At 39.3% G+C, this 13,577-nt stretch overlaps 1 protein-coding gene and 1 long non-coding RNA gene across 4 annotated transcripts in view; one reads left to right on the forward strand and one right to left on the reverse strand.

Annotated features, from left to right (window-relative positions):
- Window positions 1–13,577, forward strand: part of LOC132335911 (uncharacterized) — a 44,064-nt gene that overhangs the window by 10,081 nt on the left and 20,406 nt on the right. The gene's annotated exons all lie outside the window — the stretch shown is intronic.
- Window positions 9,174–13,577, reverse strand: part of PAG1 (phosphoprotein membrane anchor with glycosphingolipid microdomains 1) — a 106,219-nt gene continuing 101,815 nt past the window's right edge. For all 3 annotated transcript variants that reach the window (XM_059862863.1, XM_059862872.1, XM_059862856.1), the window contains exon 8: window positions 9,174–12,974. In XM_059862863.1, the coding sequence (XP_059718846.1) occupies window positions 12,624–12,974 (351 nt within the window). In that variant the 3' untranslated portion in view covers window positions 9,174–12,623. The remainder of the gene's footprint in view (window positions 12,975–13,577) is intronic.

Genomic DNA, 13,577 nt, shown 5'->3' on the forward strand with positions numbered 1-13,577 from the left:
CCTCTTATTTGGTGAATGAGATGGCTGTATGGGATCTGTTTGAAAGAGTCCAAAGGTATAGGCTTTGGAGGGATCCAGGAAGGATGATTGATATTTAAGCTTCACCTCCTCCAAGGTCAACAGGGGTCCATCTTAAGGAGCAGGAAGTCAGGCAAAAATGCCAGGAGACCTGTATGGATGAACAAGGAGCTTCTGGCAAGATTAAAACACAAAAATGAAGTATATAGAAGGTGAAAGCAGGGACAGGAGAACTGTGGAGGATATAGAGATGCTGTCCAAGCTGGCAAGACACAGGAAAGCCAAAGGCCAACCAGAATTAAATCTGGTGAGGGGTGAAAAAGGCAACAAGAAGGCCCTCTGTAATTAAATCAGTCAGAAAAGGAGGACTAGGGAAAGTGTGAGCCTGCTGCTGCTGAAGGTGGCAGGGGCCCTGGTGACACAGGACACAGAAAAGGCTGAGGTACTGAATGCCTTCTTCACCTCAGCCTCTACTAGAAAAACCTGTCTTCAGCAATCCAAGGACCTGGAGACAGAGGGAAAGTTTGATGCAAGGAACACATAAGTGAGGTGGAAGAGGACCAGGTTACAGAATACTTAAACAAAATGGACATGGACCCCAGTGGGATGCCCCCAAAAATGCTGAGGGAGCTGTTTCGTGTCATTACATTTTGATTGTCTTTGGATGATCATGATGACTTGGAGAGGTGCATGAAAACTGGGGGAAAGCAAATGTCACTCCTATCTTCCAAAATGACCTGAAGGACAACTCAAGGAGCTATGTGTTTTAAAGACAAGCTACTGATAACTCTCCTCCAGTCTCAGCCTCAGCCCTCTAACCTAGAAACAGCACAGTGGTGTTTCTGCTGCTGGCTTGCAAGATTCATTACATTAATTGGAGCAGCAGCTGTTTGCTTCCTTCAGAACCCATCCAGACTTCCTTTTGCCCAGACCCTTTTTTTCCTTTGTACTTTGCAGCTAAAAATAAGCTGCAGGTGAGAAATTAGGAAGACTTCTGAATGCTAGTTTGAGTGCCAACCTTCAAGTATCTGCTGGACAAAGGCTTGGGTCTCTGCTGGTTGACATGCAGCCTCAGTACAGCCTTAAAAAGTTCAGGTTCATGTTTATTTGTTTGTTTTCACAGGCTCCCATATTTTCCAGAAAAATAAAGGAAAGAAAAAAACAGTGACTTTTAGGATAATCCGACGTTTGTAGCTCAGCCAACACCTTAACAGAATTTTGTGGCATAAAGGAAAACCAGAATGCTAGCCTTAGAGTTTTGTCCTTGCCAGATTTTAAGGATTAGCTACATAAATGTGGAGCATTTATGTGGTTTTTGAAATAGGTGACACAAACCTTTTGCATAATAGAAATAGTTCATCAGTCCAAATTAGAGATTGCAACCAGATCTTTGTATTTTTTATTTCATCTTGTGGCAAACTGAAATGGTGAATAATAATGATCCTTGTTATTATTATCTTACATTATCCTAATAATCCTTAATTACATTAACTGATAATGGGATTTACATGCCATTTCAGTCACATCTGTAAATATGCAGATCTTGACTACTTTGGTCAATAAGCTCTTTAGCCGGAGCTGTTTCAGAAGAATCTATTGTAGCTCTAATTTGCTTTCTAGCACCACGACACACACAGGATCCCTGTTTTCTGCCTGAACTGACAGTTCTCTGTTCTTGCCTATCAGTCCTTCCACAAAGGCTGCACAGAAATTCCAGTCGTGTGAGTTATATGAAAGGTCAATCTCATTTATGTAATAGCCAACTGAGAAGAAGTAGTGCTGAAGTATCTTGCCAGCTACAGTGCTAGGAAGATCATGTCACTGTAGTTTTGGGCTTTTGAAACAAATCTGTCAGCCACATTTTCTACGAAGCAATGTCAAGCCACTCTTTAGCTCCAATGCTTTGTAGTTCAACATAATGCTATGCTCCATGAACACAGGATGAACTGGGAGTCTTTCAGAGAACATGTACTCGATTGAAAGTAAATTGTCAGCCACACTTCACAGGGACTAATTCTACTTTAAACACCAGGTGTCACTGCAGTATACTCCTGACTCCACACCGAGCTCCCATCAGGTTAAAGCTTTACTTTTAAGTGATGTCAAAGCTTATGGAGAACAAAGATGCTTGTACTTTCTGTTCCCAAGTGTCTCCACGCAGCTATATGATTAGCCAGAATCTGGGAAAATTGTTCAATATTTCAACCAGCCACATTTATATTTCTATGTGGTTGGCCTCAAACATGAAGCTAACTGTAGTAATAGAGCAATTTTCTGGCTGATAGCAATTGTTCAGAATGAAGAATCAAAAAAAAAAACAATCTGTGAAACAGTTCTCTTGATAATAATGCTGCATGCATTTTTTTTTCTGAAGAATAGCCTGAATTGGATATTATCCAACAGTTACTTAATACAAAATTTATATCAAATTGCATAATTTGCAGCTTCTTAGCCCATGAACAAATGTTCAGGAAAAAAACAATCTTCTTTTACACTTATCAGATCCTGAATGATTTTGCACATGAAATATTCCCTATTTTTACAAATTCTCTATTTGATCTATAACCTTGTATCTTTTGAGTATTAAAATATACTTACCCAGATTAAACATTAAAAAAACATCACTTTGACAATGAACAGATACTTTTCATATTTCTTCAGTCTCCAAGCTTGGTGTAACTAATCCCTGTCTGCACTGTGAATTTTCTAGAAACCTGTTCATCAGTAACTACTTAATACTAAGTGGGTAAAGCTGCCCTTTTACTATCTGTAATCAAAGATAATGAGGAGGAAGGTGCAAGTCACGGAGAGTGCAAGCCCCAAAAGGTTAGGTAAAACCTAAAATTAACCTCATGCTCTAGTGTACAAAGGAGCCTTGTTCCAGTGACATGCTTAAAAATGACATTTCTTTGTGTTAGACTTACAAGCAGAATCGGTGTTACATATTCAGCAGTGGTCCTAAGTCACCTGCCTCTGAAATGCTTCAGGATGATCTTAAAAGGATGCTCTACACAAATGAGTCTTGCTACTGACAGAGCAGTGCAGCAAATGGATGGGGAACATTACCCAGAGAGCATCTATTACAAAGGAAAAGGAATCCACTGCCACGGCAATTTCAGAGCATAATCCATAGGGCTGGTAATTGCAACTTTAAAAATGCTGAAAGCTGCACAACTTTGAAAGGCTCAAACCCAATATTCTTACCTGCATTAGAAAGCATAGTGCCACTATTCATGGCAGTCCCTGCTTTAGTCAGAGACAACTTAAAGTTGGTGCTGTTGTGTGCATGCTTGAATCTTGACAGGATTGTGGCTTTGGGAGGAGTAAGGTGCTGTATATCACAAAGAAGTCCTAGTAGTTTTTGTCAGATAATGAAATCAGCACAAAATTCCCAGAACAAACAGAATTCTATAAAATATTGCAGGTTTTAAGAACTGCCGGATGAAGTGACTGCAAGGACTGAATAATATATTTGTTAAGAAAAAAACTAAAAGAAGCACAGGTAAAAACCAGCCAACCAGCCAACCAACCAACAAACCAACCAACCACTAAAACAAAGGACAAAGCTTATTTATTGTGGTTTATTCTGTCTGGCTATTGAATTTATATATAGATTTTAATCCTATGAATTTTGCCAGTATTTTTGAAATAAATTAATTTCATTGCAACGTAACATGTTTCCCATTTGACATAATTTACATGGATTTCCAATAAATTCGAGTTATTTGCAAATATAATAACCAGAGAAAATGGCAGAGCCTCTTTTAAATGCTTTCAGAGAATACAGTACAGAATCATATGATTTTTCTTCTGCATATAAACAAGTAAGTATTAGGATGCTACTGTACATAAATAAAACCTGCATTTTTTATTATTGACCTCTGTTCTTACTTTTTGATAACTGCTTCATATGTTCATGTAGCATTTTCCCTCCAGAAATATTTACATAATATTTTCTACATTTACAGTAAATAACCATAATTGCCTACTGTGCTTTCAGCAGCCAAAAGCTGAATTGGCTATAGAAATATCTGATGAAGATTCTCGGAACAAAAGTATGACTAAATGACATCACCTTGTGTATACTATTACAAAATATTGAGAGGAGTTTAATGGCATTTTTTAATTTACAAAATGCAATTTAGTGTTGGATCTGAACTGCTCCGACAGTAGGATAAGCCCTGCAATTACAGTTAAACTACAATTTATGGAACATACATTCTGTAAAACTACTTTATTTCAGTGTTTGCAGTGATGTTGATGAAAAAATTTTGATTTCAAACAGGTAGCAAGCCAAATAACTCTTCATGTAGCAAACAAGCCTTAGCTAATGCCATCTCAGAAGTCTGCATGCATTGACTCCATGCATTGTGTATATGGCACAGTCATTGAATCACTGAGCTGCTCTCACTGCCCACAGAGCTGAACTTCAAGATATTCAGGATATTCAGCTGTATCCACTCTAAGATAGCCAGGACAGTCCTAAGCCTCTCTTTGCACAAGCTCATACTGTTTTGAGGACGTTTTGCAGTTCTGTGTCAGTGATCAGAGACTCAAATAGTTGTCCAGAAAACACTTTTTGTTGCTAGAACACTATGTAAGAGAACTTTGCTTGGAGATATTCCAGTGACACGTATTTTTTCCATTATAAAACAATGGATAAAATAAACAACTGTCTGCATTTACAAATTCTTATTCACTGTGTTCTTAGTATGCAGTGTTCCATATATAAAGCAATTTTATGCTGAAGCTCATATAGCACCCAATTTTAAGTGACTCTTACTGAGGCACGATTTTATTAATTAGCTATTAGACATAATTATCCCTATAACTGACTATTTTTTATTGTTTTTATGGAAGTCGTATCAACTCACTAATATAAAAAAAAGGAAATACATTTCACTGAAAATACAAACAAAAGTACCTATCACTAAACCAAACTTCTAAACTCTTAGGGCCCAATCCTGCAGCCTTGGCTCATGCAAAGAATTCTATTTAAATAAAGTAATCCAATTAGAGTTGGGTTTTTTGTTCATTTGGGGTTTTTTTGCTAAAAACCCCACATGATGCAAGTCCAGATCTACACATGGTGCTTACTTTAGTGCATTTACATTTGTCCATGTTGGGTTTCTAATAGAACAAAAACATGTATTTAGAATTTATTCATTTCCATTCTGTTGATATGGAGGCTTGATAAAAGATAATCCAGCTGCATCATGGTTGGGTGGTGATGACTTGGTCCTGCCTTTCTCTATATAGGGAAAACTGAGGAGAATAAACAATGTTATTAAGTCTCTTGTGAGACTCTCAGCAACTACTCCCTTTTCTGTAACCTTTTCTACCTTAAAAATCTTTCAAAACAGGTTGTCTATGGGATGGGGGAAGTGCAAATGAAATTTAGCTATTGTTACTTTACCTTTCTTCCTAGCTGTTACTGTGGGCTGTACCTGTCTTACCCTGACAGTGAAAGCTCTTTTGTGGTTCTGAAGGTGGGATCTTAGCACACTTGCATCTAGAAAGACTGGTCAGACTGAAGAGAAGCAGCTCACATCCCCTTCCTTTAGTTAAAGGGGTTGGGACTGTGAAGCAAAGGGCCATTCCTAAGTAGTCATGCCACAGAGATGAGGTGAGACTGAGATGAGATGAGATGAGATGAGATGAGATGAGATGAGATGAGATGAGATGAGATGAGATGAGATGAGATGAGATGAGATGAGATGATGAGATGAACCTTGCTGGAAATTGTGAAGTTGGTACATACATGTAGAAACTCAGGAGCCATCACAGTGGCTCATTTCAAAGATCTGTCTGCTGGTAGATGTTCTGAGGACACTGGTTATGTGACCTTTCTCAGTCTCAGATACAAAGGGCAAATTCCAGTATCCTCAGACATGTGAGAAAGCAGGTTCTTGTGCTCTTAGATGTCTCTTTAATAATGCATTTAAACATTGTGACAATTCACATCTTAACATGTGTCATGTGAGTGCTTGCAAGCTACAGAATTTCTTGCCTGGAAAGAAAGTGAAGACCTCCACAGATGTCCTCCAGACAGGATGCAATTGCCTCAAAACATTAGACTGAAGTCCAGGCTTCTTAATCTCACAGGCACATTGAAAAGGTCCCATTCAGGAGTGTTAATGTGATGCAGTTTCTGTGCCCTCTGTACAACTGTCATGTTTCACTAAGGACAAAAGAGATAGGTGGTGACAGATGAACATAGTGGGGAAGAGCAATTCCATAAACAAGAGGGTAGTCCAAATCCCACCTATGCTTAAAGTTAAAATATGAGTTAAGATTGTTCTCTTTTTAGACATTCGGAATTGAAAGCATCAGAACTGTCTCTTTTTATTTTATAGTAATAAGATTTGTAATATTTAGGCCCCCTTCCTCAATATAGCAAGATTAAAAGGACAAGAGTTGGTTATATTGTCTTGTAGCAGGAGGCATTCTGAAATCTCAAATGAAGCATTCTGAAGTACAGTTACTTACATACCTTATTTATAATCTAAGCCAATTGTAGCATTATCATAAACTATAGGAAATAACATACCTGCTTTCTAAATGAAAAAAAAAATTCATTTTGTATTTTCTGTACAAACACATGCTAGTTAAAATTAGCCAATGAATTTGCAGAGACAAAACCCTTGTCAGACTGTGCTATTATAACAATAAACGAACACCACAAATGAAAGCCAGTATTTAGGCATGTGTATGGCAAGAGAGCACCACATACAGTAGTCAAGTGGCTGTGCAGTAACAGTGAGCATCTTTACCTTTATAGAAACATCCTTATTTTTAGGCACTTTGCTATCATATTTGTAGTGACTGTCCTTCTGGCCAGTTTAAAACTGAAGGCCTCCAGAAACAAAACCTCACAGCTTGTAAAAACAGAACTGTAAGATTTATATTTCCCATAGACTGGGCACAGACCAATGGGTTTGTAATGCAAAGATAATCTGTGCATTTCTATGGAAATTGGGGTGCCAGAGCTAAAATATATCTACATTGTGTAGACACTCTTGCTGACCTTTGGATTATATGTAAATTAGGTTTTATCAGTTAATCAATGGAAACCTTGTATTACAAATAAGCTGTCATTTTTCTGTTGTTTGGGAGAACAGTGCTTACTGAATGTGATATCCCAATGCACTCCTGGAAAATCACCACACAGGCAATTAATTTGTTTAACACGTTCTGTAAGCCTGGGATATTTTATGCTGGCCAGCCAAGGGGGTTCTCTCTCCTTGAAGAAAGGGAGCCCTGTATTTTTTGCTCTGTGATGTTCCATTTGCAGCATTTATCTTTAACATAATCCTGAACACATGTCGCTTGCCAGCAGCAAGACATATACATTATCTATATATGTATATATATGTATGTTCTTTTCTGAGGCTGAGATCTGCTCTGGCAATGACTTCACCCTCCCAGAGGAGATGCTACAAATCAACTTTAGCACCAGGATATGAAATTGTATTAACAGTAGTTATGTTCCCTGCTCCCAGGAAGAGACCTGCCCTTGAAAGTCTTCAGCACACCACCAAAGGAGCATCTGTCAGGCTAAGCATCTTTCTGCATTCTTCTGTTTTGCAGCAGACTACCACACCAAATTACAATGAGGCATGTAAAAGCCTTATTCAGGCATATTTCAACCTCAAAAAATAAAACTCATCTGAAAGAACTGGTTATTTGCCTAAGAGCAAGAGCCCCTCACTGGAGCGTGGTCCAAATAAAAATGTTTGATACAGAAACAGATTTCTTACAGTCATGTGGCAAACAAATGTATATGCACAATAGGAGACAGAAATTAAGTCCTTGAGCTGGGGTATGGTGTTTCCAGTCCCACAGTGCACAGATGAGAGTCCTGTCTCTAGCTGCTTCCAAGCCAAGTCACCTGGCCTGAATGGCTGCTTTGAAACACCTGTGTCCCAGCCTAGGCAGGGCTGTCACATGGGGTGACTCCACCCTGGCTGCAGCGAGATGAGCAAGAGACAGGGCAGCACTGTCAGCTTTTGTAGTCAAGAGCAGCACAGTTAACATGAAGTTCTGGAAAGCAGACAATACCAGAGAGAGCACTCTGTGTCACAGCTTTACACATGCAAACCATTTATCCAGCATCTTATAAAAGCACCATTGAAAGGTTGAATGAGAGCACCGTGTACATGGAATTGTGTTCAAACCAGGGGACAGGAGCTGTTCAGGGAGCCATGGAGAAGCATGCAGCCCCACAGGATGGAATCCTTGAAGGCACGATAGATGAGGGCTTGGAGAAAAGGCAGCTTGGTCATCAGCCAGTTGAAACTATGGGGATGACCCAGCTCTGGGTTACTCATGAATATGAATCCCCACACCTACTCATCCCTCGCTCCATGGATCCTGCTACATGTAAGCAAGCCTGCAATCTATATGAATAGAAAGACTGAAGCAACAAATTGTTCACAGTTGACATGAACACCACCTTCCTGAATGCTCACTATTGTAAAAGCTAGGTTCTTCAAAAGAAGACTGATAATTGCAAAGCTTGGTCATCATAGCTACATTACTGGGCTTTTTAGTGGATATTTGTGAGTGACTATTGCTATTGTAGGGCTAACTGAGGTCTAGTTAACTGAGTTAACATTAAATGTGTCTCTATAAACATGTTTCCAAGTTGGGACAAGTAAACGTTGGGGTTGTCCCTCTGTACTTTTGAGTTAAACATATACAGTATGGAAAAGAGTATGGAAGTACCAGCTACTTTGTGGAAAAGGCACTATAACTGATCTAACTGTGGTAAATAGGTACATGCCCATGCTACAGGTATCTGCAAAGAATTTATTTCTCTCTCTGACTAAGAAAGTTATTCTACACTCATGGTAGAATAGGATGACTGGTTTACATATTGGATTAGCACTGTTTTAGGTATGTGGTAAGAACAACTCTCATGGAAGACACAGATTCATAGAAGAGATGTCTGAACTGCATTTCCTGTTTTCTACCAGTTCCCAGAGGGAAATCAAAAAGACTTTTTCACTAGTGCAGTTACATACACATTACAGCTTCTGTTTGCCTTACTGTGGCAATTTGATGTGAGATCTTATTGTACAGTTGTGCCAAAAAAAGGAGACAAAGAAATAGAATGTGAATCTTCCCCAGAAAACATCACCAGGTAACAAACATTTCATTTTGGATGTTGACATTTTATTTAGGGGTATGGTGAAAGAGTTAAAAAGAGCAGTAAAGAGACAAGTAGAAGAGACTCCCTTTTCTTTACAGTCAGATTAATCTCTTTGGGGATTACTGCTGGAAAAATCTTTCTATCAAATATATTAATGAAAAGGAAGCATTGACAACAGCCACAAAGGAACAGATATTACTTCTGGGAAGAGGGAACTAAACCAGAACCTTGATTCTTTGTCAAGAAATGTTAATACTCACTTACCAGCCTTGGACTGAATTCTAAAACATTTTAATTTAGCATTAAACTACATAATGGAGATTGCAGGGGAGTTATGAACTCCCTCATACATCCTTGTTCAGGAGGGTAATTATTTTTTGCAGCTTTTAAGTCCAGTGTGTGGGGTCTCAAGGCTGAGGGCAGGTCCTGAAAGCAGTAATCCAAAAGGTGAATTGCTTCTCCATGAGACTGAGGTCTGATGAACCATTAAAAGGTTGTGACCAGCCTGAAAGTAATTGAAAGAGGAAGGAATGTGCCACTGCCACAGCACTGCAGACATGGTACCAGCTCCCAGTGCAAGGCTGTATGAGACAGGTTAAAAACAGAAACCAAAGAAAGAAGAGAGGTGGAGGAAAATTTTTCTTTCACTGTGTAAAAGGGAAGCCTAGGGGGTCTCAGGAACAGTTGTCAGAACAGAGGAAAGAAAGGATGGAAGGACTTGTGTCCCTTCCTACAAAGCAACATTTCTGATCTGGCTATGAAAGACAACAGAATGACTGGACAGTCCTCCACCATCCTTTGGCCAGCTGGTCTCAATGGGGGTATTTCTAGAGTGATGTTTGCTTTTCTTCTTTTGCACCTTAAAATTTTACAATCAAGAATTCAGTGCTATTCTTTGCTATCAACTGACATTATCTCAAGATATCTTTGAATTGGTCTTGAAATTGAATCTAGTGAACCTGGCAAACCTCATGTTCCTACTTTTTCTCCAAAAACAGTCATCCATGTAGAGGGATAACTACGCCTTGGGATGCATTTGGGAATATCAGGAGTTGAGGTATGCCTGCCACTAAACTGCAGGAGTCAGACTGAGGACTATATATATAAACTGGTACCCCTGAGCAAGGAACAGACAGCAAACACATAGTTAAAGACTAAAGAAATTCTCCAGCATGACAAATATTCCGAAAAATGGTGCATCTTATCTTTGGCCTTAAACAGTGTGAAGTAGAAGGAGAGAACATTCAAAGTGAACTTCATGAATTCACATTCAAGGAAACAGAAACTAAAACTTTTATAAAGGGAAAAACTCCAGAAAGCAAAACCACAGTCATCCTTAAAAAGCACTGAAGTGGAAGCAAAGGGTTTGCTGCAGCTGTCAAAACATGATGCGTGGTCAAGAACAGGATGGATGTAGAGTGGTCTGAACTGCTTCTCCTCCGAGGAAGAGAGTCGGAGATCGAGTGTGCTGCGCTGTCCCACAAGGTCAGGATCCACGAAGTTTGAACCACCCTGTGGGCAGAGGCTGGCTGCACAGCTGCACTGCTCCTCAGAGCTGTACTACTTGCAGGCAAAGCCTGTAAATCAGCACACTTCTCTCAGTTATGAAGCTATTTCTAATAAATGTGTGTAACCAGATCTAGGTTTGTTCTTTATAGTACCAAGTCATGGTGAGAACTGACTGAGGATCTGAGAAGGGTTCAACCTTCAAAACCCAGTACCAACTGAGGTGAAAGTAGACCTGTTTTGTTTGCTACAGAACAAGCCAACCTCAGTTTATGCACTGTTTATTTTGAATTAAAAATAAACTGCTCTTCAAGCACATGCCAGATATTACGTATGTGAATGTTGCCAGCTTGGACTATAACTTATACTTGTGTCCAAATTACAAGTGTATGCTTATATACATGGGGATATGTGCACATGCATGTCACACAATGCTAGTTCTTTACTGTTGGACTGTTCTTGTACCATTGGACTATTTATTGAATTATTCTTGAGGAAAAAAGGTACCAATCAGTACCTGCTTATTTCATCCAAGCACTGTACTTTGTTTTTCTGTTATTCTGAACAGAATAAGTCAGCATTTTTGAAAAGCCAGTGGCTTTCAAACTGTTTTTCAGAGGCCCAAGTAGGTCTTGGTTGCCCTCCTGCTCCTTTTAGCAGAAGAACAAGGAGGACCAGTGGCTATGCCTGACTAAATCCCACTGTCTCTTTTGCCTCTTTTTTGCCCTTTGGCAGTGTTCTTTTACATAGACTCCATGATTTTAGCTTAAAACCAGCAAGGCATGTTCCATTTCCCTGCTCAAGGAGACAGAAAAAGTCAACAAAACAACCCCAAAGCAATTTTCATTTATCTACTTTTGAAATAGGAAAAAAATTTAAAAACCAAGCCCAAATAAAGAATGGGATTCCTCCTGTTACAAACCCCAGTAAATTAATCGATAAAAACTTTGAAGATGAAAAGTATGTTGTAAAAAAAAAAAATACCCACTCAAACAGTACATAATTTTTCCTAGATAAGAAACTAGACAAACATTAAAACAGTTAAGTCTTTAAAAAGGGCAAAAATGTGCAAAAAAAATTTACTCAACATTACTAAGGTTAGACTACATATTATGCCAAGGCATTCAATTGCACAATTTTTGCAACATGACAATGGTCTGGGGTGTGTGTGTGTAGGTGTTTCTGTCCATTTGAGGGAAACAGTGCAAGAATGCTAAGGGTGACCATTGCCATTTTAAAGGGATATTTCACAAATAATCAGACAAAACCCCTACAAATACCAGTACACATCTCGAATACTGCAAGTCACATTATACAGCCCTTGACATTAAAAAAAAATAAAAGAAAAGAAAAAAGAAAAGACAAAGCCAGCAGAATTAATTCAAGTACATTTGGAGTCAGTCCCTTGTGCACTACTGTTGTTTGCACTTTAGTTGCAGTGAAGGTGGACAGAGCTCCCCAAAAGACACAGAAGTGAGTGCATCTTCCCCAGCCCCGCAGAGTAAGTCTGAGTTGAGGTACAATTATCCGTGGTTTGCTCAAAATTGCAGATGCCAAAACTTGAATGAAAAATTATGCTTGAAAAACACTTCGAGGAAAATTACATGAAACAATCTCTTAAAATGAGAAGCTAGTTTTGTGTAAAGGTAGTCTTTTTGGTACGTAATCCTATCAGGACAACAAGCATGGCACTCCTTCCCAAATTACGTTTGCCTTGGAGCTAATAACAATAAAGGAATCTTTACATTTTCCTGGTCATCCTTCTGACCTGATGTACCCTTTCCCATGAGCCTTGATCCACCACCCAGAAAAACCAGCAGGTATCACACCCTGGCTGAAACGTACATTGCTTCTTCACAACTTGTGTTCCATAGGAAAAGCACTTCCCTCTCCATGTTTCATTGTCCTTTGAAAGTAACGGCGGGGAAATCTGCTGCCAGAGTGGTTAAAGTCTGGTGAATTCCCTGTGGTGCTGCAAGTCCCCTATGCTCTCGTAGTCGCTCTCTCCTGAAAGAGCAGTGTGGTTTGTGTTAGGCACTGCCAAGGTCCTGTCTTCCTCTTGGCTCACTGACTGGATAGCTTCATAGTCCGGCTCCAGCTCCCCGTTTGGTCTGTCCGCTGGCTGAGGCACGGTGGTGGAATTGAGGGTGTTTTCAAAGTCCTTCACACTTGCATAGAGGCCACTGCAAATGGAGGGGGACCTCTGGGATGCAATTTCTTGAATGCAGGTGTAAGGAGAATCCAGTGCCTTGATGGCCTGTCCCGGCTTACTCACCGATGAGTACATGGCTGAGATCTAGGAAAAGGAGACACCTGCTGAGTATGGAGCATGGCATAAGGCTTGTGCACCAGTCTGTACCCTTGTACTACAAGGATGCTGGGTTTTTAAGAAAAGGCAGGATCTTCTGATGAAAAGATATCCATTCTAAAAGGATATGATTTTTTCCTTGGGAAAAAAAACCCCAACTATTTCTTACAAATCCTTCCTTTTCTGGCATGCATTTATAGATTGGCTTTCTTTAAAAAAAAAGAATGCTTTATAAAGTAAGTTTATAAATGTAAAACTTCCTTGAATATAAAACCCTGTCGAGAAAATCAGAACTGGGCAAAAGGGAATGGCTTTGTGAGCAGGAGCTCTTGCAAGTTTTACTATGGTCCTGGAGTCAGTTTGGATTCAACAGGGAGAGAGGCATCAAAGGGAGGATCAGATTGAACTGCTGAAATGAAGGATGTTGTCTGATCCTTAGGGCTTTAAAAATTATTATTGTTACTATTTTTAATGGTAGTGGCTACTTTTCTGCTTTTAGAGACACTGCAATAGAAGAATAGTTAATTAATAATTAATAGTTAATTGTTTTTTTAAGCAGGACTAAATGGGCACCAACACATGTGAAGACAA

The sequence above is a fragment of the Haemorhous mexicanus genome, chromosome 1 (assembly GCF_027477595.1).
Source record: "Haemorhous mexicanus isolate bHaeMex1 chromosome 1, bHaeMex1.pri, whole genome shotgun sequence".
NCBI classification, from domain to species: domain Eukaryota; kingdom Metazoa; phylum Chordata; class Aves; order Passeriformes; family Fringillidae; genus Haemorhous; species Haemorhous mexicanus.